The sequence below is a fragment of the Symphalangus syndactylus genome, chromosome 11 (genome assembly GCF_028878055.3).
Source record: "Symphalangus syndactylus isolate Jambi chromosome 11, NHGRI_mSymSyn1-v2.1_pri, whole genome shotgun sequence".
NCBI lineage: Eukaryota > Metazoa > Chordata > Mammalia > Primates > Hylobatidae > Symphalangus > Symphalangus syndactylus.
In genome coordinates this window covers 116,772,615-116,798,174 of record NC_072433.2, presented here as the reverse complement: position 1 = coordinate 116,798,174, position 25,560 = coordinate 116,772,615, and the positions used below count along the sequence as shown (strand labels likewise).

General features: G+C 35.5%; 1 protein-coding gene across 1 annotated transcript in view; it reads right to left on the bottom strand.

Moving 5' to 3' along the window:
- Positions 1-2,548: 2,548 nt before the first annotated feature.
- Positions 2,549-25,560, bottom strand: part of ADAMTS19 (ADAM metallopeptidase with thrombospondin type 1 motif 19) — a 278,081-nt gene continuing 255,069 nt past the window's right edge. The window contains exons 22-23 of the mRNA XM_055299284.1: positions 6,109-6,286; positions 2,549-4,150 (exon numbers count right to left, since the gene is read on the bottom strand). Coding sequence (XP_055155259.1) covers positions 3,999-4,150; positions 6,109-6,286 — 330 coding nt within the window. The 3' untranslated portion in view covers positions 2,549-3,998. The remainder of the gene's footprint in view (positions 4,151-6,108; positions 6,287-25,560) is intronic.

Genomic DNA, 25,560 nt, shown 5'->3' with positions numbered 1-25,560 from the left:
TCTGCCATGTCAGGACAAAACGAAGGCACCATTTATGATGAACATGTCCTTGCCAGACCCCAGATCTGCTGGTGCTTGATCTTGGACTTCCCAGCTACCAGAATCGTGAGCAATACATTTCTGTTTATAAATTAGCCAGTCTAAGGTACTTTGATATAGCAGTCCAAACAGACTAAGACAGGAACGGTTTGACCTGCAAAAATTTTTGGTATTGGCCAGTTGACCAGGGAGTCCTTAGGACTGAAATATGTGGGCATTCTACTAAACTGTTTCTTGATTTATATAACCATTATATCTCTATATTTAGTGAACACAAGTTGGATATGAATCACCATACCAGATAATTGCATTCCCTTTTTCAGTTTTCACTGGAGAGATGATTCTCAGACCCAGAACTTCCTGAATGAAGGGGAGGCCAGTTCTCTTTGAGAATGGTTCCTCAAAAACTTCAGGAATTTCACAGCTTAGTATAATTTCTAGGAATTCAGTGACATGTTGAGATATCCCTTCTAAGTAAAGGACAAATTCCTGCCTCTAGCCCTTCCTAAGAGACACACATCCCATTTGGGCTGTGACAATGTATAACTCATTTTGGAATGCTACTTTACACATTATTACTGAGTAATCCCAAAGACTTCCAGTTTCATGTGATGCACAGAATAAGGAGAGAATCTATAATCAGTTCAGGTTGCAATTGAAATTACTCTGCTATTTAGGCAATATAGCACAGCAGATATGATGGTACTTAAAGAATCAGTGGCACATAAGGATCCTATATGGATCTTCCGGATGGATCCTCTTCGTGAATCACAGTGAGGTCTTAATAACTTTGGAGAAAGCTGTGTCCTTTTTACAAATAATTATTTCTGTTTTGAAAAACTACTTCTGGTTTGCATTGAAATGCTAGTAAATGTTTAATGCTTGACCACAGGTCACCAAATTCCCATGTAACTTGAACTGCTCATTATAACCTGGGTGGTGTCTGACACCACCCAGGTTACCTGTGCAAAATATCACTCCATCATCAAGGGTACAAGATTAATCTTGAGCACAAGCTGAAGGCATAATTTCCTTGAAAAATTGGATCTGATAGTTAAGGGTCCTACTACTGCTACATTGCTTCCACTCTCTCAACCCACACAGCCTCACAGAGAATTTATTATAATGAATTGACTGAGACAGAAAACATTTGGTCCTGGTTTACGGTCTGGTTCTTCACAATATGCTAGCATAACCAAGAGTAGACAACTGTAGCTCTACAACCCCGCACAGAAGTGACCTGAATGATTAGTAAGAAAAATCCTTGCAGAAGGAATTCAAGCTGTGCATCTGGCTGTTTATTCTGACTGGAAGAAAAAACAGCCAGAGGTATGGATATGCACTAACTTATGGGCTGTGTCTAATGGGTTTGGTAGGAACTTGAAAGGAGCATGATAAAAACTGGTAATAATGAAGTTCTGAGGAAAAAGAATGTGGCTAGAACTCCTTGAATTGTTTATATACTTATATTTCATTTGAATATTCACCAAACAGCATACTCAGGAGAAACTGATCTCAATCATCAGGTGGATAAGATGACATGTTCTTTTGATGTTCTTCAGTCTCTTCCAGGCACCTCTGTCCTCGACCAATACCCTCAAAAATAAAGAGATAATGGTGGCAGGAGTGGAGATTATGCATGAGCTAAGCAACATGAACTTATTTTCACCAAGGTCAATCTCTCTACAGTCACTGCTGAGGGTTCCACCTAATAATAGCAGAGAAGACATTATGGTACCCTTCTATGGGAGAAGCAACACACCATCTTGATTGTAGGTTGATTACATTAGACCCTTTTATCACAGAAGAGGCAGTGGCTTGTTCTTGCAGAAACAGTCAGTTGATCTGAAAATAAATTTGCTTTCCCAGTTTGTAATGCCTCTGCCAAAATACCATCTGTGGACTAAACAAATGTCTCACTAACTGTTAGGGTATTTCATACAATATTGTTTTTGTTCAAGGAACTTGTGTGACAGCAAATAAAGTGTGGACAGGGGCTCACTGTCGTGTAAATCTCTCATAGTACCATGCTCCCCATCACCCCGAAGCAGATGGCCTAACAGAATGATATGTCTTTTTAAGAAAGGTTTAGTCTCCTACCAGGTGGATGAAAACACTTTGGAGGTTTGAGATAATGTTCTCTAAGATGTATATTTTTTGAACTATCAACCAATACATGGTGCTATTTCTACCTAGATTTATGGATTCAGGAGTCAAGGGATGGAACTTACTATTTCAGTTTTTCCTTCTCCAATTCGTCTACTATTTCACGTAAAATTTGTTGATATTGGTTAACCCTATATCTCAGCAGTTAAATTAAAGGACTTACATAGGAAGGGTCAATCTAGGAAAGAGGTGACCTCGATATTAAAACACATTTATTAAAATGACGGTGAAAAATATTAATAAGAGAAATGTAAAGAACTGTGAAGCTTTTGAGTTTTTACCCTACTTGCAACTTATCAAGTTATCCTGTTATGATTTCAGGGCAGAAGACATGAGACTCCTGCATTAGAGACAAAGGACTTTATTACTCACAGCAATAGTAGTAGCCAGGCAATCAGCTTTTCCTGTACTGGCTCCTTGAGCCCCATTTCCCAAAGGGTGACATGAAGAGAGCTAGGTGACGTCAGAACATGCATTGGATTGTCTTATAGTAAAGAAACCCCAATTTTAGGGAACCTGAAACTTTTATGAGAAGCATGTTTGCCCTTTGCTCACAAGAGAGATACTATCTTCCAAGGCAGTTCACTATACAAACATCCTCTAGAAGATACTCCAGAACAAAAGTAGACAGTACCTTTGTTCATCAGACATGTGGATATGTGACAAGTCTACGAAGAATTGTCTCTCAATGGGAAGTTTTACATATTTTATTGAAAAATCTAAGAAATCATGTGAATCATGTACAATATTTTCTCACAAGAAAAATTTTAAGCTGGCTTTTGAACGTTTCACATAATTGTAAAACTTTTTAATTTTTAAAAGGAAGAAAAACACAATGAAACTACCACAGTATTATATGCTTTCTGTTTTTCCTTTTTCCTAGGGAAAAGGCTGAGAAATATCAGTAAATTTTCTAATTATGATTCGTGAGGCTAAGTACTATAATCTTTAATAAATCTGCTAAAAAGATACAGGGAAATGGGTGGATCAATGTTTTCTTTGTTAAAAATATTTTTAAAAAAGCTAAAATCTAGAGATAACATGTTAAAATAATACATATTTTTTGTAAGATGTTACCATTTCTAACGATTTCTCTACACTATATCAACAGTGCAATTGTGATTCAGTGTAAATCATTACAGTGTTTCATTGTTACAATACTTGTGTTCAAGTACATGTTCATGAACATGATCAAAGTCTCTATTTTGACTTTTCTTTTCCGTATCAAAATAAGGTTATAATTACAGCAGAATTTTTCCTATGGATGTCTATAAATCTGAACCAAATTCATAATACATTCTCTAAAAACCTGTTCAACACCATGAGGTTCATTATGTTTACACATCTCCTGCAGATGACAGAAAATGGGCTAATTCTGCAGCAGGACACCAAAAAACAACAATAGTTTCTCTTCATATATACCTAAACTATTATGCTAAGTCAGTATACATTCTGGATGTATGTATGTTGTTAGAGATAGCCCTAACAAACAATGAAACGTTGTTTTAAGTATAATGATCTATTTTTTTCCTTTTTCTTTTTATTATATTTTTATTATATTACTGGATCCAACTAATTCATTCAATAAAATTATTTATGAACCATATAGTATAAATCAAAATGTTTGTGTAACCAAAACAAGCACCACACTGGATGTTTGGCAGGCGAAAAAATAAATTAATTTGATTAAATTATATGTAATCTGATAATATTTGGTCTGAAAAACATGCTAGTGTGTGTGTTTATAAATAATGTAATTGCAAAGAGCTGTGATCCAGCCAGCCTGCTAGAGGTCAACTCTTCTGCTGCAGCTTTTGGGCATAGAAGTCCCTGCATGTTTCACAGCAGCGCTGATACCACCGCATGTCCTGACATAGGTTCTTTTCACGTATCACTCGGCAGTACACTGGCCACTGATCTCCCAGGCACTTGAAAGTCAGAGCAGCTGTGAAACAGAACGTAGTGAATTCATTCCATGCAGATCTCATATATGTCAGTAAAAACAAACTTCAAGCGTTTAAGTGGGGCGGATTTTGTACACTCTCTTTGATTCATTTATATTACCTTCTGGATTTTAAACAAGAAAGACATACACACACATACATACCTCCTATGATTAAAAAGTAAAGAATGAATAATATTTTTACTTATAAATGTTTTTAGGCCTATTAAAGATATAATTCCCAGGTTCAGTGTGTTGTACTTTTAAGCTTCAGTTTCATAGCTTTCATTTAAGTTTCTTTTGAATTTTAGTAGAGAAAATTAAAAAGAAAAATAAATGTGCTCAATATATCTACCTTTATGGGAATACAAATTAATAAATACTATTATTGGGGTTGAAATTACAAGGAAACAGCAAAGTAAAAATATGCTCACAGTTATTTCATATTCCTAGTTTCCCCAGATAACAGACACATCTAAATGGATCATCTGGAGCTGTGATTTCAGGCTTCTATAAAAATCAATGCATATCATCACAAGCGACTGAGATTTATAGCAATAGTTGAAGTGTTTGAAATGAGAACTTGGTATAGAATATTTGGTCATGTAGACTTGGCCTCCATTTTTGTAAAACAGTGTGTTCTGGAATGCACGATGAGAGTCACTCCTGCTATAATTATTTCTTTTGCATATGAGAATGAATCGTATTCTAATATAATTATTCTATTTTTAAAAACCTTAGATTTTCCTAACCATTGTGCTTCTGTATTTTGGGGTATACCTTCAAGGAATAATAGAGAAAATGCAATTTTAACAAAATTTTTCTTTTAATCCATTATTTTCTGCCACATAATATTTCAAGGACTCCAACTAATTGCTGGAGAAAGGAATTATACTGCTATTGAATAAATGGATTTAGTACATCTGCTCTAGAATGGCTTAACTTTTTGTCTTAATTAGTGTTATTCGCCTTGAACTGATTATTTCTTAGGAATGTTAGTTAATTATTTGGCCCTAAAAAGAGAATTTTTGTATTTCCATGAAGAAACCAAGCTTTCCCATTTGATTGAGTCTTATGCCTGGAAAAATACATATGATAATTTATCTCCTTACATTTTGGTAATATTATTTTGTGTGATTGAAATTGTTCCCCTGGAGATTATATGCACAGGTTAAAACCAAAGGTATTAAACATAAATTAACCCACTGACAATCAGGCAGGAGTGCTGTTAAAAGCTACTAATAGTCACAGATGTAAATGCTAAATCATTCATTAGTATTTGTTATGCAAGTGTAGGCTATATCTACTTAAAATATATAGTCTAATTCTCAATTATGGGTTAAATAACAGAAATTGAGGATATATATGAAGGCATTTCATAACATAAAACAATGTAAACATCAATATAGTCAATATTACTAGAATGTATTTTTTATTTAATATCATATTCTCAAAGCTTAAAAAGAAAATAGAACTTCTTGTTTAATGGTGTAGATCCATGCACCCATTCTTCTTGAAAGACATTTTTTAGTCTGTGTTCCTCCAAAGAATAATTTATACCCAGATCACAAGGAAGGCTATTAACCACGGAGAAATCTAAGGCTTACACTACAATCTCATCTTTCCACAGACATTAACTTAATTGATAGTTCTGCCATGGGATTGATCCGAGTCTAAATTTTGGTTCAAAAAGACCTGGGGTGGTGTGGCATTATTATTTCCTGGACCTGCCTCTGATTGGACAACTTTGGGAATCAAAGCAGTTTAAGTTTTTAGGACTTTTTTACCCACTTGACCGTTTGGATGAAATCATATTTAAATGGATCCAATTTAGTCCAAACCAAAATAATCAGTATAGGTTTACAACTATCAAGGTTTAAAGTAATATATAAAATACAAGAAGCCATAAGCATTTCTATGTTTCTCAAAAGCATCTTTTTTTTTTTTTTTTGTCTGCTTACCCAATCTGGGTGATGTTATGGTATTTACATTAATTTTCTCATTGCAGGGTTGAAGGTGGCATGGCCTGTATGCTGCAGGTTTTTCTGAGGAAAAACATTCATTTCCATGTCTTCCTGTGATCTTATGCATGCATTGGATTACACGGGACTGCATTCCTTTGCCACAGGTAATTGAACACTAGGAGAAATACAAGGTTTGTTAAGGTTCTTTTTTATTTTTATTTTTTGCTGTTATTATTTTCTAGGGTGTGGCAACATTCTCTAAATGTTTCTTAAAATTAAATATGAGCTGCAACATCCATAGTCAATGCAAAACATGGGTCAGAAACATTGATGCTCATAAATTGGGCACAATGCCTTTGAGAACCTCTGGCTGATCTAAGACAGAGTTTTGGGTAATGAAAAGGACATAAGAGTAAAGAAGGATAAAGAAAAACGTACAGTATGACTTGAAGAGAAAGAGAGTGAATGACACCATTAATGCTTGAGCAGACAGCTTTCAAAGGTCTAATACATGGTTTGCAAACAAATAATTGATTCATTATTATTTAATTTAATCATTGATGTTCTGAAGTTAGCACATGTCTACTTTTAGAGCTGGATCCTTGTTACAGTCTTTAAATATACTCACCTGTCTTATTTTCTCTGGCCTTAAAATGTTTATAAATAATATCAAGATGTCTTAGCCAGATAATGTTATTAAAGTAATTGCTTTTTCTTGGTAGATTAGATGATGTTAGTATTATGCTAATAAAAATATTTGATAATCTCAATTTCTCAGGTAAAAGGTACTTTTTTTCTCTTTTTTATTTTTATAGATTCAGGGGATAGATATATAGCAAAATGGTAAGGTTTAGGCTTCTAGTATACCCATCACTCAGATAGTGAACATTGTACCCAATATGTAAATTTTCAACTCTCTCTGCTTTTGGAGACCTCAGTGTCTATTTTCACTCTCTCTCTATGTCCACATGGGCCCATTGTTTAGTTCCCACTTACAAGCGAGAACATGTAATATTTGATTTTCTGTTTCTGAGTTATTTCACTTAGGATAATGGCCTCCAGCTCCATTCATGTTGCTGTAAAATACATAATTTCATTCTTTTTTGGCTGCATATTATTACATACACACACACACACACACACAGGTACACACACTTGCTTTATCCAGTTATCTGTTGGTGGACACTTTGATTCCATAACTTTGCTAATATGAATAGTGCTGTGATAAACATATGAGTGGAGGTGTCTTTTTGATACAAGGATTTTGTTTCCTTTGGATAGATACCCAATAGTAGGACTGCTGAGTCAAATGGTAGTTCTATTTTTAGGTCTTTGAGAACCCTCCATACTGTTTTCTATAGTGGTTGTGTTTATTTACATTTTCACTAACAATGTATAAGTATTCCCTTTTCTCTGCATCCTCACCAACATCTGTTTTTTGTTGTTGTTGTCTTTTTAATAATAGCCATTCTGACTGGTATGAGATGGTGTCTCATTTTGGTTTTAATTTGCATTTCTTGGATGAGTAGTGATGTTGAGCATTTTTTATATGTTTGTGGGCTGCTTGTGTGTCTCTCCTGAGGAATGTGTGTTCATGTCCTTTGCCCACTTTTTAATGGGGCTACTCGTTTTTTGTTTGTTGAGTTGTTTGAGTTCCCTGAAGATTCTGAGTATTAGTCCTTGTCAGATGCATAGTTTGGAAATATTTTCTCCCATTCAGTTAGTTTTCTGTATACTCTGTTGATTATTTATTTTGCTGTGCAGAAGCTCTTTCGTTTACTTAAGTCTCATTTGTGCCTTTTTGTTTTTGTTGCATTTGCTTTTAAGGTCTTACTCATAAATTCCTTGCATATGCCATTGTCCAAAAGCATTTTCTTTGGTTTTCTTCTAGGATTTTAAGTTTCAGGTCTCATGTTAAAGTCTTTAATCCACCTTGAGTATATGGTGAGAGACAGGGGTCCAGTTTCATTGTTCTGCATATGGCTATCCAATTTTTCCAGCATCATTTATTGAATAGGGTTGTCCTTTCCTCATTGCATTTTTTTACTGACTCTGTTGAAGATCAGTTGGTTATAGGTATGTGGTTTTGTTTCTGAGTTCTTTTTTCTGTTCCCTTGATCTGTGTATCTGTATTTGTACTAGTACCATGCTATTTTGGTTACTATAGCCTTGTAGCATAAAGTCAGGTAATGTGATGGCTCCAGCTTTGTTCTTTACTTAGGATTGCTTCAGCTATTCAGGCTATTTTGGAGTTCTATATGAATTTCAGGATTTTTTCCTAATTCTGTGAAAAATGACATTGATAATTTGATAGGATTTGTGCTGAATCTCTAGATTGCTTTGGGCAGTATGGTCATTTTAATGATATTGATTCTTATATGAGCATGGGATGTTCTTCCTTTTGTTTGTGTCATTTATTTCTTTTATCAGTATTTTGCAGCTCTCCTTGTAGAGGTCTTTCACCTTCTTAGTTAAATGTATTCCTAAGTAATTCTTTTGTGTGTGTGGTTATTGTAAATGGGACCGTCTTCTTGATTTCATTATCAGTTTGAATGTTATTGGTGTATAGACATGCTTCTACACTGATTTTGTATCCTGAAACTTCACTGATGCCATTTGTCAAGTCTAGGAGTCTTTTGAAGGAGTCTTTAGAGTTTTCTAGGTATACAATCTTATTATCAGCAAACACAGATAATTTGACTTCCCCTTTTAAAATCTGGATGTTTTATTTCTTTCTCTTGCCTGATTGCTCTGGCTAGGACTGCCAGTACTATGTTGAGAAGTGGTGAGTGGGTATCCTTATCTTGTTCCAGTTTTGGGGAAATGCATTCAACTTTTTCCCATTCAGTATGATGTTGGCTGTGGGTATGTAATATACGGCTTTTACTAATCAAGTGCACTTTTAACCGATTTCTTGCATTTCAACTGAATATTATTTTCATTTGTAAAATATTTTGCAAAGAACATATTTGACGCGTAACGGTCTTTTACCAGGGAAGTCTCTTAGTTTCATGCATATATCACTAAATCTGTTTTTTGACACAAATAGTCAGATGCTAATTTGTCTGAGAAAATACCACTATTTTATGGTATCAAAACTATAAGAGGGGAAATGTGCTTGTGTTTCTGAAAATAATGATTTATTTACTAGCCATTTTATTTTCCATGTAAAAAGATATAGCAATATTTTGCTTAAAGGGTTTACTAACACAATTAGAATTATTTAAATAAATTATCTTGGTGTATTCTATTCTGATTACAAATTGGTAAATATTTTCTGATTGTCATCTTTTAAGTATACAGACATACCATTTGTAATACTTTTTTTCCTCTGTATTTTCCTAAGTCACTATTAGTATTGCATTCTCTTTGCTATCAATTCTTCCTTTATGATCATCATTGGGCTCATCTCTTTTCTTATTTTCCTTAGCACAAGAAGCATTCTGCACAAATCCTCATTGCCTCAAATCTAATGTACTATTGTTTGATTTGTTTTTAGTCCTCAGCCTGCCAATGAATGGCACATATTAATTGAAAATGCATATGCTCCTTGGACAAAAATCTTTGGTTATTGAGTTTACCATTGCCTACAAGATAAAGCCCAGTATCCCACTGTATCCAGGTTTGCATGTGTTTACCTCTTTAACTTTATATTTGACTCCACCCTGTTAAAAATAATTTGTTATTTTATAAACTAATCATTTCCATGCAATTTCTATTTCCACCTCTACAATTGTGCTCAGAGTAATACTCCTTTCCTAAATGCCATGCCTTTTTACAAAATTGTATCTTAGGCTGGGTGTGGTGGCTCACACCTGTAATTCCAGCACTTTGGGAGGCTGAGGCAGGCAGTCACTTGAGGCCAGGAGCTCTAGACCAGCCTATCCAACATGGCGAAACCCCATCTCTACTAAAAATACAAAAATTAGCTAGGTGTGGTGGTGCAGGCCTGTAATTCTAGCTACTGGGGAGGATGAGACAGGAGAATTGCTTGAATCCAAGAGGCGGAGGTTGCAGTGAGCCAAGATCATGCCACTGCACTCCAGCTTGGGTGACAGATTGAGACTCTGTCTCAAACAAAACAAAACAAAACAAAACAAAACAAAACAAAACAAAACAAAACACTATCTCAAATCCAGCTTCTCCATGAGAGCTTCCACATTATCCTAACTACCTATGCATATTTATGCAATATTCATAAATTAAACCATATATTCACGTGTTGAGTCTACACTTCAGAATCACAGGAGAGATTTTTCTTTAAAGACAATGATGGATTTTAAGACATAGAATTTCTTAGTCAATAAATTCATGTGAGATCTGGGAATCTGCATTTTTAGTAAAAGTATTTAGGTGATTATGCTGTGCAGTCTGAGTTTGGAAATTACTGGCCGAAAGTACATGTTCTGTATTTAACATAGACCCTTTGTATTGCTTCTTATCTGTAAGTAGTATCATAGTACTACTTACGTGGTAAATTATGTTTTACTACTTGCATAGTAAATTATGTTAGAGTTGTTTGTATGTCATGTTCAATAATGAAGCCTATATTTCTGTTATGACAATAGCTTACTGCAGAATAATGGAATTTTATATGCACATCATTAACATGAATCTACAGATAACGTAACTTTCTAAGTTTTACTCTGTATATATTTCTGCAAAATATTATCTTTGTATCTGATGAATTCTTTGCTTTCTGAAAATAGCAGATCAAAGAACAACAAACTAGGATGTCATGTCCTTTAAACCTGACTTTTTCTTTTAAACTTCTACAGGATTTGAATATTTCCAGTTCAGTGTAAGCTTTATTATAATTTCCAGCTATTATAGGAGGACTCATTGACATGGTCTTTCTCCTTTAAAAGCTTTAATCTCAATACCACTCTATACAATGGATATAATCATATAAATAAAGACATGCTTAGAAAAGTATTTTCAGGACAATGCAATACAGTTTAACTAAAACTTTTAAGGGATTAATATTACATAGAACAAAATACTGTTCTAGTATCTATTCCTAAAATTTCTGTAAATCTTGAAAAAGATCACAATATTTAAGAAACCAAAAGAATAACAGAAGCCTTAGAAAGATGAGCTCACTCTGATGTGATAAAGAAGGTTCTCAATATTTCAAAGAGGTCCATAATTGGTCACAGACTATTCCTGACACTTTTAGTCAATCTTATATAATCAACTCCAAGGGATATGAGCAAAGCAAAGTAACACATTTTTCAGTATTATTGAAAATGACATAAAATAACAGTAGACACATGATAACTCAGAATATATAATCTTAGCAGATAATGGCTGAATAGCACCTTTTATAAAAATTTGGGGACTAAAAAAAGATGTTAGTTGCATTTTATAGGCAAATTACGTTTTGTAACTATTTGGGCATAACATGGAAATAAAAATATTCTCCAAGAAATAATGGAAATTCTGTAATTCATTAAACTAAAACAGTATAATTTTCTGCTTTAGAAACTAATAACTAATAGATTTGCTTTATTATTAAAATAAATAATCTTTTAGCCTTAGAATCTAATTTTCACTAGAATATTTTAATAATAAAACATCAAGTTCTTACTAGTAAGTATTTTCTTTATAAAATATAATTTGGTAAAACTTTTATTACAAATGTATGGAAAATGGACAGTTATTTGAAATAGAACCATTGAAATCCCAAGTTATCTTCTAAACTATTTATTATTTTTATTAAAGAAGACAATATTAAATAATCAAATATCTTCTCAAATAATGTCACTACGATTAAAAACACACAGACATTAAAGAAAAAGCCAAAATAATTCTGACCTCAAAATTAGGAGACCTGGCTTCTAATTATTTGTCTCTAGCAAATAATTTACTGAAACTTATTTTTCCTTTTTGTTAGACAAGGTATTGTAGTAGATCATAGCTGCAGGTTCAGGTCTAAATTACTATCAAAGTAAAACTCCAAATAACTTATTATTAAAAGTTACTATCATCTAGGTGGTGAAAATTTCTAAGTGGTGAAGCTACGTAAGAGTAAAGACTCTAATCTCAATAACTATTATCCAGTTTGCCAGCTTACAGTTGTGGCAAGTCTTAGCTTCCTGCAAGTAGAAGTCCTGTCTAGCATAGTGTTAAAATTATAGTTTGCTTGAATGTCTCAGAATACTACATCGTTTATTTTTGTTTTCAAATATTTACTGACCACTCATTATGTCCATGGTCCTTTGTAAAAAATAAAAACACCAGAGATTATTTACTGTGGATCTGGTATTTTATTCAATAACATTTATTAACAAAACACGATGACATAAAATCGATGGAGTTAGAAGTAGATTACTACCACTGTGGAAGCTGGGCAATTTCATCCACTTTTAGCCAGTTATGTAATATTTAAATAATCAGTTACACTACAAAGCTACTTTGTTGCTTTGTGATCAAAGGAAACCAATAGTACTGTTACCAGACAGGGCCTCCGATCCCGACCCCAAGAGAGGTGGTTTCTGGACCTCTTACAAGATAGAATTCAGGGTGAGTCCTTAAAGTGAAAGCAAGGTTATTAAGAAGATAAAGGACATGAAGTCCTTGCCCATGCCTATGTCCTGAATGGTATACATATGTAACAAACCTGCATGTTGTGCACATGTACCCTAAAACTTAAAGTATAATTAAAAAAAAAGAAGATAAAGGAATAAAAGAAGGGCTACTCCATAGGCAGAGCAGGGCATGGGCTGCTCAACTTAGTATACTTATAGTTATTTCTTGATTATATGCTAAACAAAAGGTGGATTATTCATGAATTTTCCGGGACAGAGGTGGGCAATTCCCAGAACTGTTGGTTCTTCCCCTTTTTAAACCACATAGGGTAACTTTTTGATGTTGCCATGGCATTTGTAAACTGTCATGGTGCTGGTGGGAGTGTCTTTTAGCATGCTAATGTATAATGTATAATTAGTGTATAATGAGCAGTGAGGAGGACCAGAAGTCACTTTCATCACCACCTTGGTTTTGGTGGGTTTTGGCCAGCTTCTTTACTGCAACCTGTTTTATCAGCAAGGTCTTTGTGACCAGTATCTTGTGCCCACCTCCCATCTCATCCCATGACTCAGAATGCCTTAACCTCCTGGGAAGGCAGCCCAGTAGGTCTCAGCCTTATTTTACCAGGCCCTATTCAAGATAGAGTCTCTCTGGTTCCAAAGCCTCTGACAGTACTACTTTTGAAAGTTTTTCCTCCATTCAATGCTAACAGAAAGAAGCTAGTACTTATTTAGTGTTTATTATATGCCAGGCACTGTGTTAAAGCTTATATTTATTTTAATATCTCACATGAAGGCCATGAATACTATTATCCCTTTTAAACAGAGGAGAAAGTAGAGGCTCACATAAATTCACAAATTGCCTATGGTTTTACAGGCAAGAAGTGCTGGAATTAGAGTTTTAACTTAAAAAATACTGAATTCAGCATTTGAATGCTTAAGCACTATTTAATACTCAAAAATTGCTAATATTTCTCTTATGTTAAAACAGAAATATTTCCCTTTTCCACAGACTGCCATGTCAGACATATCCTACTTTATTGTTAAATTAAACATTAATGAATTTTGAAATCTTTTTTATTTCATTTTTAGTATAACTCAGGTTATATGGTATGAGGTAAACTTTTGCCCTAAGGACAATTCATATGCATGATTCATCTTTAGATAGGGTGATCATATAATTTATTATCCATATCAGGACATTTGTGAAATAAGTTGCTGATAATAATTTTTCCCAGACTCTAGGCATACTGGGACAGTCCTGGATAAACTAAAACATCTAGTCACCTTCTCTACAGACAACCTACTCACAGATCATGTATTAGACAATAAACACAAATGAACAGACATATGAAATACCTATTATATTCCATGCCTCTAATATGCTTTTACATAGAATATCTTGGTTATCGTTCTCATAACCCTAACAACATTGCTAATGGAAAGTGTGAGGCATGTATTTCATTTATTCATTCGACAAATAGTTACTGAGCCAATGTGCCACCTCTGGAGACTGGGATGTAACACTAAGCACAACAGAGAAGAACAGGGGCCCCCAGGAGCTTACATCTTAATGGGGGAGAGGGTAAGAGCAAAAAAAAAAGGAGGAAAGTACACTATAATTTACATGTTAACAGGTACTATGGAAAAAATTAAAGCTGGGAGAGAGGATGAGAAACGTTTGGGATAAGGGGTTTTGTAATTCAAATGGGAAAATCAGGGTAGGACTCAAGGAGATGATACAAAGACATGCCCCATAAGGACAGACAAACCTCAAATGCAAGTCTTTTGATTCCAGATATAATGTTATTTTCACTATATGCACTATATAGTTTTATTCACACATTTGTGTGCTATGATATTCCAAAACGTTTAATAACAAGGGCAAATGAGTAGAGTGGACCTTTAAGTAGGTGTTTCTTCAGATTCCATGGCGTGCTCTCTCTCCCCTTCCTTCCCTTCTCCCTTCTTTCAGTCCTTCTTTCTAATAAATGCCAAATCTTGCTCTTCACATGTGTATCAAGTAATTTAATAGATATTTGAAACAAGACACACTATAGAGTTCCACTAAAAACCAAAACGCTAAAATGTCAACATCAATTTGCCAGCAAATGGGAAAGAAATACAGAGTTTACCAGATAACTTGCTATTGAAATTTCTTTTACAAGGAAAATTTTCTGACTAAAGGATTTTAAAAAGAGAGTCTTGTATTGTCTGACAGATATTCTGTTCTCCAAACAGTTTAATATTGCCCCCAAAGATCTTTGAAACAAAGCACCTCATGATTCAACTCCATGTACAAGATTTAATTCTGAATAGGAAACACAATCATGATGTCCCAGGTTTACTAGAGTAAAAAGAAAGCAATCATCTTTAGAGCAAACTTAAACAGCTTACAAAATTGCTTACAAGGATTTAGGACTTAAGCAAGTTTTTGACATAGACAAACAACAAGACACAAGGAAAGTTGATGTCAATAATCCCTTTTCCCCACCAAAAAATAAGCCCCAAAGTCTCTGAAAGCAAAATTTGTTCCATTGCCGTAGTGATATTCATCAATTAAATCTACCTAAGGAAAGTACAATCTTCTCCGTACTTGGGTACACATGAGATAATTTCACCATGTAAACGAAAAATAAAATTCTAAGTCCCCCAACTAACTGAATGGACCCCTCCCCTCAGCCAAGAGCATTCTAGAAGTAAACCTGAAACACAAATTCAGGCCATGAATGGGTGGTAGTGTTACACTAGATAGGCAGACATGAGCAGGGCAGAAGAGGGACTCTCCCTCCCCCGCAACCAGAAATGTCAGGTGACCATCAGGTGATGGTCAGGAGGTTGTTAACTGTCTCTCTAAAATAATAATTAGTTGCAACCAGCGCCTGGCGAAGGCAGTTTCCCTATAGATAGAAAAAACCTGAAACTGGTGATCAGCAGCTTTCCAATAAGATCTCAGGAATTGGGCAAGCGGGCTCAAGCATGAGCATTAAGAGGAAAAATGGTGGAGTTTAACTGGTATATGACCTCCTAGGAATATTACACTAGTAAGAGAAGAGCGCCTTAAGTGAGCATGCATGCAACTCCAGTAAACACACTGCGCATGCTCCCCTCCCAAGTGCGAGCCGGCCGTTGTGCATGTGGACAGCTCACCCCAAAAGAAGAATTGGGGAGAAGGAATGGAAGACCCCGGAAGCATGCTAACATATAACATCCCAAGTCAAAAGGTCAAACTGCACACTTGTCCTTCAAGTTACCTGCTTGGTCCTCTTCCAAGTTTACTTTCCGTCCTTTCATTCCTGCTCTAAAGCTTTTTAATACATTTTTCATACACTAGCTAGAAAGAAATTATTTAGGCAGTTTGTGAGAGTCAGAGAGTCCTTAGTAATGTTTTTCTTTTAATGAAAAGCAGCCCCCAAATCATTTCTTTTCTAACAAAGAGGGGCCTGTAAAATTGAGCTGCAGACATAGAAACTAGAAGCTTGCATGGGTGAATGCCGGCAACTGTGCCAATAGGAAAAGGCTACCTGGGGCCCAGATACGTTCAACATGGAGGGTCCTTCTCCCTTTTTCTTTGTCAGCCAGGTGTAGAATAAAGGAACAGTCAACATGATGCCAGCCAAGTGGAGAACCCATCTGCATAAGAGAAGATTAGGGTGGGGTGGCCAGCTTCTCCCTGTGCTATGCAAACAAACAGCACACCTAGTCCAATCAATCTCTCATGCCCTATGTAAATCAGACACTGCCTCCTCAACCTCATCTATAAAACCTCGTGCATTTCACCACAGAATCAGAAGACACACTCAGGAGTCCCTCTCTCTCTATGAAAGAGAGTTATTCTCTTTTCTCTTTCTTTTGCCTATTAAACCTCTGCTCTTAAGCTCACTTATTGTGTGTCTGCCCCTGGCATGAGACAACAAACCTCGGGTATTTACCCCAGATAATGATGCTGCTTCACTTTCACTCCTGCTGTAAAACTTGCCTTGGTCTCTCCTTCTGCCTTATGCCTCTCAGTCAAATTCTTTCTTCTGAGGAGACAAGAACTGAGGTTGCTGTAGCCTCAGTGGATTTGCTGCTGGTAACAGTAGAACACACCTGATTATACCCTCCTCCCTTTGGAATTCAGGCATAGCTGACCAGCATTAACGTTAAAAAAGAGACCTTAAGATTGACAAAGCAGACTCTTTGTAGCAATAAGAATATGACAGATAGCAGGCCCTGAAAGAAATCAAAGTAATTTACTCCAAAACTTATTTTCTTGACATATTTTGAAATGGCCATGCAAAGCTTCTCTTGTGGGAAAAATCTACATTCTGTAAAGAATCCCCTTCTCTTTCCAGGTCTTTTTCTTGATCCAGAAGAGAATTAACTAAGAATCTGGCACCTTTTTGAGTCTGATAAGAAACATTTACAGTCTATTCTCTCTGAAGCCTGCTAAGTAGAGGCTGCACCTGCATAAGAACGGTGGTCTCTGCAACCTCTTATCTTAACCCAGACACACTCCCTTCTATTGATTCCAGGTCTTTAAATAAATTCTTTCAATCAATTGCCAATCAGAACATCTTTGAATCCACCTATGACCTGGTAGCCCCCTCTTCAAGTTGTTTCTGTATCAAACCAATGCACATCTTACATGTATTGATTGGTGTCTTAAGTTTCCCAAAAATGTATAAAACTAAGCTGTAGCCTGACTACCATGGGTACATGTTCTCGGAATTTCCCAGGGCTGTGTCATGGGCTGTGGTCATACATATTTGGCTCAGAATAAATCTCTTTAAATATTTTACACAGTTTGACTCTTTTCATTGACAACCCTATATTTCTTTTATAATGAAATAAATCTTTTATTGCCCTGGACATTAGTGACAATGTCTAAGATTGTATTAAATTATGTCTATACTGTGGCTCACATGTCAAACACTAAACACAATAGAATAATTCTCAATAATTTAAACACTTTAGACTCTCAAAATGATTAGAGAAATAGTTTAGTAAATGAGAAGCTCAAATAGAAATGTTAGCAAATCAACTTGGTAACAAGAAAAAGGCTTAATCTTCTTTACAAATGAAATATATCTTCTTAAACCCTATACTTGTTTTCATTCTCTAAAGCTTAATTTCCTGCCATTTCCTACTTTATTAGCTGCCATTCTTATGCCAGGTAATAAGAGCCGAATGACTTTATTGTACCTGAAAATAATTTAATCTAAATAAACTAGCTGAAAGGGAAATACCTGGGGGAAGTATAAGCAATGTCCAAGTTTACAGAAGTGTAGAGTCGAAGTTTACTTAACTCAAATGTTTATATTTTTTCTACAAATGACCATTGATGATGTAGTAACAGATACAGACATGAACTCTTATAAAATTATATCTACTAAGATAGATGATAGCACTGAGCAGACAGGGTTTGGCATTACTGATAAAGATAGGCTCAGATTCCAAAATGATTTGACAAAATTATGGATTGGCCTAAACACAGACAAATGAGAGAAAATGAAAATGTCAAGGAAATAAAAACACACGCAAAAAATCTTAACAAATTCTTAACTGTGACATTACTGTAGAAACAAAGGGATGAAATGAACTCTAAATAGTTGTGAAGTCCATTTCCTGGACAAAACAAGGTGTGAAATCCTTTCTTCTATCACAAAAGATGAATGAGACAGGAGACACTGCTGACAAGCTAAATAACACGAGAAAAGTGAACATGGAAATTTCACTCCTGAAATTGTATTACTTATGGCATTAATGGAAAGTGTTGCTGAGATCTTCGTTTAATCACTAGACGAAAATCTAGGCAATATCATTCAGGACATAGGCATGGGCAAAGATTTTATGATAAAATCACCAAAAGCAATTGCAACAAAAGCTAAAATTGACAAATGGGATCTATTTAAACTAAAGAGCTTCTGCACAGCAAAAGAAACTATCGTCAGAGTGAAAAGGTCACCTATATAATGGGAGAAAATTTTTGCAATTAACAAAGGTCTAATATCCAGAATTTACAAGGAACTTAAACAAATTTAGAAGACAAAAACAACCCCATCAAGAAGTGGGCAAAGGACATGAACAGACACTTCTCAAAAGAAGACATTTATGCAGCCAATAAACATGAAAAAAAGCTCAACATCACTGATCATTAGAGAAATGCAAATCAAAACCACAGTGAGATACCATCTCACACCAGTCAGAATGGTGATTATTAAAAAGTCAAGAAACAACAGATACTGGTGAGGCTGTGGAGAAATATGACACTTTTACACTGCTGGTGGGAATGTAAATTAGTTTAACAATTGTGGAAGAGAGTGTGGTGATTCCTCAAGGATCTAGAACCAGATATACCATTTGACCCAGCAATCCCATTACTGGGTATATACTCAAAGGAATATATATCATTCTATTATAAAGATACGTGCACACATATGTTTACTGCAGCACTATTTGCAATAGCAAAGACATGGAACCAACCCAAATGTGCATCGGTGATAGACTGGATAAAGAAAATATTGTACATATACAACATGGAATACTATGCAGACATAAAAGGGATGAGGTCATGTCATTTGCAGGGGCATGGATACAGCTGGAAGACATCATCCTCAGCAAACTAACGCAGGGAAAGAAAACCAAACACCGCATGTTCTGACTCATAAGTGGGAGCTGAACAATGGGAATACATGGACACAGGGAGGGGAACAACACAGACTGGGGCCTGTTGGGGGTGGAGAAGGGGAGGGACAGCATCAGGACAAATAGCTAATGCATGCAGGGCTTAATGTCTAGGTGACAGGTTGAAAGGTATAGCAAACCACCATGGCACATGTTTACCTATGTAACAAACCTGCATGTTCTGCACACATATCCTGGAACTTACAGTAAAATAAATAAAAAAAGAAGACCTTGGTTTAATACTGAAAAATAGGTGAAGACCTTATAGAAGATGCTCAAATAAATGTCCATTTACCTTGAGATATTTACAGATGTCATAGCTCCAGTATGTTCAAGATCAGTGAGTGTATACTGTTGAAAATCTGTGGCCTGATGAAATTAAAGTTTTTCAAGTGTAATCTGATACATTTTAGGAACTGTGGTTAATTAGGTCTAAAATAGCACAATGTTATAAAGAAATTTTTGATGGGTCAAAGGCTACACAGAAGATATGAAAGTACTCTGTTGCTAAATTTTCATTATTTTATATAGAAATGTTCCTTTTATGATATAATTGAATATTTTTATCAAGATCATCTTCACGTATTCTTTCCCGTAGTTTATATGAACACCATTATGCTTAGTAGGTATCCACTCAATTCCGGTGAATGATAGCAAACATGCTCTGAAATATACTGAAATAAGTAAAACGTGTTTAATTCAAAGGGGCTACACAAGCTCCAATAAGTAGCCATCCACAAATTTATAAAGTGCCCAAATGAGACAAGAGAATAGTCAACCATGATGTCAATGGGTTCTTCAAGGCTTGTACACAGTACAACTTGAATCTACTTTTGTAAAGTATAAAATTATCTTTCTGTCACTGAAAATTCATGAATCATATGTAAAAATTTATGTGATGGCTCACGGTATAACCTAGCCATTATCATGTCTCTGCCAAATTCACCAAAGAATATTGTTGTCTGCTAGTCCAAGAAGCCACGTAGGCACTTCTGAACAACATAATTTCACTAAACACTTTATAAATGGGCTATTCCTAAAAAACTCTTAACTACTCTCCTGTTGAGAGAGCAGATGCTTATTCTTTCCATTGATCTCTGACTCTTGCATGGCTTCTGCACTCCATGGGCTCTGGCATCCACTGGACTGTCCCGCATGCTAATTTTTGATGTCTTACATTGTTGCTATCCAGCAAGCAGCCAACAATTATGCTATTTTTCTGTATTTAACTTGCATAAACAACTATACTGGAATTGTGACACTGAGTCTTGTAATTCCTTCTTTGTAAAAATAAGGATTTATTAATACTTCTCAAGGTGAATGTGAAAGGAAGAACTATAAAAATGTACTGTCCTAGGCCAGGCGTGGTGGCTCATAAGTGTAATCCCAGCATTTTGGAAGACTGAGGTGGGTGAGGTCAAGAGTTTGAGATGAGCCTGGCCAACATGGTGAAACCCTGTTTCTACTAAAATAGAAAAATCAGCTGGGCATGGTGGTGGACACCTTTAATCCTAGCTACTCAGGACGCTGAGGAACAAGAATCGCTTGAACCCTGGAGGTGGAGGTTGCAGTGAGCCAAGATCACACCACTGCACTCCAGCCTGGGTGACAGAGCGAGACTTTGTCACAAAAAAAAAAAGAAAAAAAAAAATATATATATGCTATCCTAAAATTAAAGTATATGATAGAAGCTCTTACTGATTGGCACAAAAAGCTCAAAAGAAAAAAAGATAAATATTTAATTTTATTTATTTATTTCTAAGATGAAGTCTCCCTCTGTTGCCCAGGCTGGAGTACAGTTGTGCAATCTGGGCTCACTGCAATCTCTGCCTCCCAAGTTCAAGTGATTCTCCTGCTTCAGCCTTCCAAGTAGCTGGGATTTCAGGTGCTGCCACCATGCCCAGCTAATTTTTGTATTTTTAGTAGAGTTGGGGCTTTACCATATTGGCCAGGCTGGTCTCGAACTCCTGACCTCAAATGATCTGCCCACCTAGGCCTCCCAAAGTCCTGGGATTACAGATGTGGGCCACTGCGCCCAGCCGATAAATGTTTTAGTGTTAGAATGAAATATTTCTTCAACTGGCAGTTTGATATTTTACTTTAATCATATCATTTTGAAAATATGCATTGAGATAATCACTAACTCTACTTATTTGACTAACAACTGCTGTTAGAGAAAATGTTCCATATTTGTCCACTAAGTTATAATTTAAAGTAATATGTGATTTTGAACATAGGGCTAAAGAAAAGACTTCCACACCTAGTGTTATACATTGAGAATCCATAGTAAAATGCCAAAGTTTAAAATTATTAACTAAATGTTAGTTTCTACCTTTCATGTCAGGACTTCAGAAAAGTCATATAAGTACTGTTTCAGTACTAGCTAGTCATTTGTCACTCTGAATATTTACATTACTTAGATTTGGGGACCATATGGGAGATTATGGTATAAATAAATGTGTAGATTTAGGTTATATAATCTACTAGTTTGTCAGTGAGTTCATGGAACTATTAATCCGTGCATGTTAAACACATCCTAAAGAAACTGTAAAACTCTTCAAGCTGTAAATCCTATAAATGTCATGTTAAATACTTTACCAAAGAGGAGGCAGAAAACACAAGAGTAAAAATATCACTCTAAGGTGTTTATTTAAATTTTTGTTAGATTAAAAAACTCAACTAACAGCAGTCTGTTTTTTAATTCTTAAAGAAAAAAAAACACTTCAGTGTGTTTAGGGGTTAAAAATCATAATTCTCACACTTGGCCAGCACAGAGATTACCCAAGATTCCTTACTTCTAGACTATGCCAAAGATATATATTTTGGAGAGAATGTGTATTCTCCAGGCCAACAGCAAAGGAAGGCTCTGTAATGCTTTACTCATTTCCAGCTGGCCTCTGTAAGAAATAGGAATTCCTAAATTAAGGGAAAATTGTCACTGGCAGAGCACAAATGTTTTTTCCTCAACCAATATAATAGACGATCTTATAGAACCTGATATAATCTCTAATGATAAGTGCCAATCTGTAACAAGGTTAACAGCGTAGACTTGGGTAATTTGTCTTTGGGAATAATGGATTATTCCAAAGTGGTTTAACAAGAAGTAGCATTCACAGTGGAGAGAGGACCTCATAAGGAAACCAAACGATGACTTCTACTGGAAATTATTAGCGCTGCATTCCTATTCATTTATGTATATGTTTGGCAGTTCCATCTTTCAACTTTTTAATAAAGTGAGTGTGAAACAAGCATACTAAAGAACAAAAGTTAGGTTTGTTTTTAAAGATTTGCTATTCATTTTGGTCTGTATTTCAGTGTCTTTTTAAAGCAATTTGTCTGCCTTATTAAACACATGGATATTTGGAATTGAATCCATTCCTAGAGGTCAGGCATTTGAGGGTGTTTTTTTGTATATGTGTGTGTATGTGTTTAATTAATTCTTTTTTTTGATCTAACATTAAAACTGTTCTTGCCTCTTTAATGAAAATGTTTACATATATTTATAGCAAATCAAGGAAATGTGTGTGATAAAATCAAACAGATTGCTTATGAATGATTTAGAGAGAACTGAATATGTTGTGAAAGGACTGTCAAAATAACCAAAATGTGTTTTAAATCAAAGTGTACACTGATCACCACAACAATGGAAGAAAAAAATGATGCTTGCATTAAGAAGTAATTAATAGACACAAAGTCTTGGGCACGCTTGCAATTTTGTGAGAACTCAGATCATTCCAGTGAAACATCTTCCCACCAGAGAGAAATTTTGGAATGACAATCATTAAATTTCCTTTTCAAATAAAATACTTTCCATGTCTAGCCCAACAATCGTATGTCAAAAGCGGATCAGATCCCTCTGTGGCCATGTGAGAGAGAACTGTGTGTTTTTTGTTCTGTTTTGTTTAAATAAGTAAAGTCTTGATTTAAAATAGCACAGATAGCATTATATAGCTATATTTAACTTATACCAACTTAGAATAAACACGTATTTGCCAATTCAGGAGAAAATTCTTAAGTGAGCTTTGCTTCTATCCACCACTTCTTTTCTAAGGTAGATAATGGCTATCTAACCTGATGGTGGGTATTCCAGGCAAATGGATTCAAGATGACACAAAAGAAGTCTGCCTGTTTCCTTGAAACTCAACTTTAAAAACTTTTTTTGGTCTCAAGTATTCTGATATTAAAGTAAGGGTGAATTTACTTAAAAACTTGTTTTTAAGTAGTTTGAGTTATGATATAGGAAAAGGTGAAGAGTCGTATGACTACTAAAATTATGTTGATTAATTTTCATGGAAAATATCAGTGAATAAATCTTTTGTTGTAAAATATATGAAATCTTAGTTGTTATCAAATTAGAGTCAGAAAAATCAACCCATAAATATATACACTTACTGTGTACGCCCCCAAAATTTTAAAATAATTTAAAATTTTAAAAAGTACAATGCTTAAATGTATAATATTTTAAATTTTTTTTGCTTACACATATAGTACAATGGTCTGGTTGCTGAGATATTTTTGAGAAGGGTAAAGGAGTTAAGATTTTCTTAAGGAAATGGCAATAATGTAAGACTATAATTGGGAAAAACTAATGTAATCAACAAGTACCAAGGAGTTCTGAGGCTGTCATTTATTGATGAAGCCCTTTGAGAAACTAGGTACTTCAGCTGGTCTTTGAGGATTGGATTGTTGGAAGAAACAAATTGTAGGCAAAGAGAACTGTATAAACAAAGACATAGAGAATGTAGAAGTAAAAACTGCTCAGGTGTGAGCTTAGTGGAAACACTTGAGTTAATGAAAATGATGAGAAAACTCTGGAGAGGTAGGTTAGGTTACAATACAGAACGCTTTGAGCCACAGTATCTGGTAGTTGACGCAATCAGTGGTGGATCTCTGGAAGTACTTAAGAGTATAGGAAAGAATGATGCAACCATCTCGTGAACAGACGGAGCTGTGGGAGAAGGAGTATGCAGGTAAGGAAACTGCTACTCTAATTCTGGTGAAATATAGGAAGGGATTGTGGTATTATATTGGGAATTAAGAGCAACTGAGGCAAAACTCTACTTGTGTATAGAGGAAGAAGTGCCAAGGATGGCTTCTAGCCTGGGTAGGTAGGGAGATGATTTTGAAATATTTTGGAAAAAAAAAAAAAGAAACTGGAAGTGGGCTGTAGTCTTGAGAAAATAAGACCAGGAATTTTGGGTTAAGTATATGTCTTTTAAAGATGAGGGCCGGGCTTGGTGGCTAATGACTCATCTCAGCACTTTGGGAAGCCAAGGCAGGCAGATGGCTTGAGCCCAGGAGTTTGAGACCAGCCTGAGAAACATAGCAAAACCCCATCTCTACTAAAAATACAAAAATCAGCTGGGTGTGGTGGTGCATGCCTGTAGTCCCAGCTACACAGGAGGCTGAGAAGGAAGGATTGTTTGAGCCCAGGAGGCAGAGGCTTGCAGTGAGCTGAGATTGCACCACTGCACTCCAGCCTGGGCAACAGGGCGAGACCCTGTATCCAAAAAAAAAAAAAAAAAAAAAAAAAATATATATATATATATATATATATATATAAATAAAAATGAGGAGTTACTGGAGTGCCAAAGGCACTTTCTTAGGGCAGCTGAAGTTTGAGTTGAGACTAAAGATAGGGTACTCTCAACTCCCTCTGATTCAGTCCCCTTCACATGGAATATTTTTTAAAATACTTTTTTTTTCTGTTTCTCATGATTTCTCTCATGCTCCTCTGAATAACCCTTTCTCAGTTCCATCTGCCGCAGCTGCTGCTTCTCTCACACACCTTTCAGGGGGAGTTTCTCAGAATTGCATTTTTTTCTTCTCATGCTACACTCTCTCCCCAGGTACACATATACTTTGAAATTTTAAACACCGTTTAGGTGCTGATAACTGAGAAATTTCTATTTCCATCCCATACCTCTCCCCTAGTCTGCCTACTACTCACTAGTATTTAACTATTTGATGAGCACATTGAAACATGGTCTAAAACAGAATTCACAATCTTCCCTTTTAAACAATCTTTCTCCAGGGGTTTCTGTCTCATATCACAAACCACCATCCATACAAGTTGCTCAGGCCAGAAAACTAACCTGGGAGTTCTCCTTAACACCTCCTGCTTTCTTACCTCCCACTACAGATAATCAACCCAAGTTCTTTTCATTTTAACCTCACGAAAAATTCACAAACTCAACCATTTCTCCCTAGCCCCACTGATACTACAATTTGAATACAGCCAGCACTTACA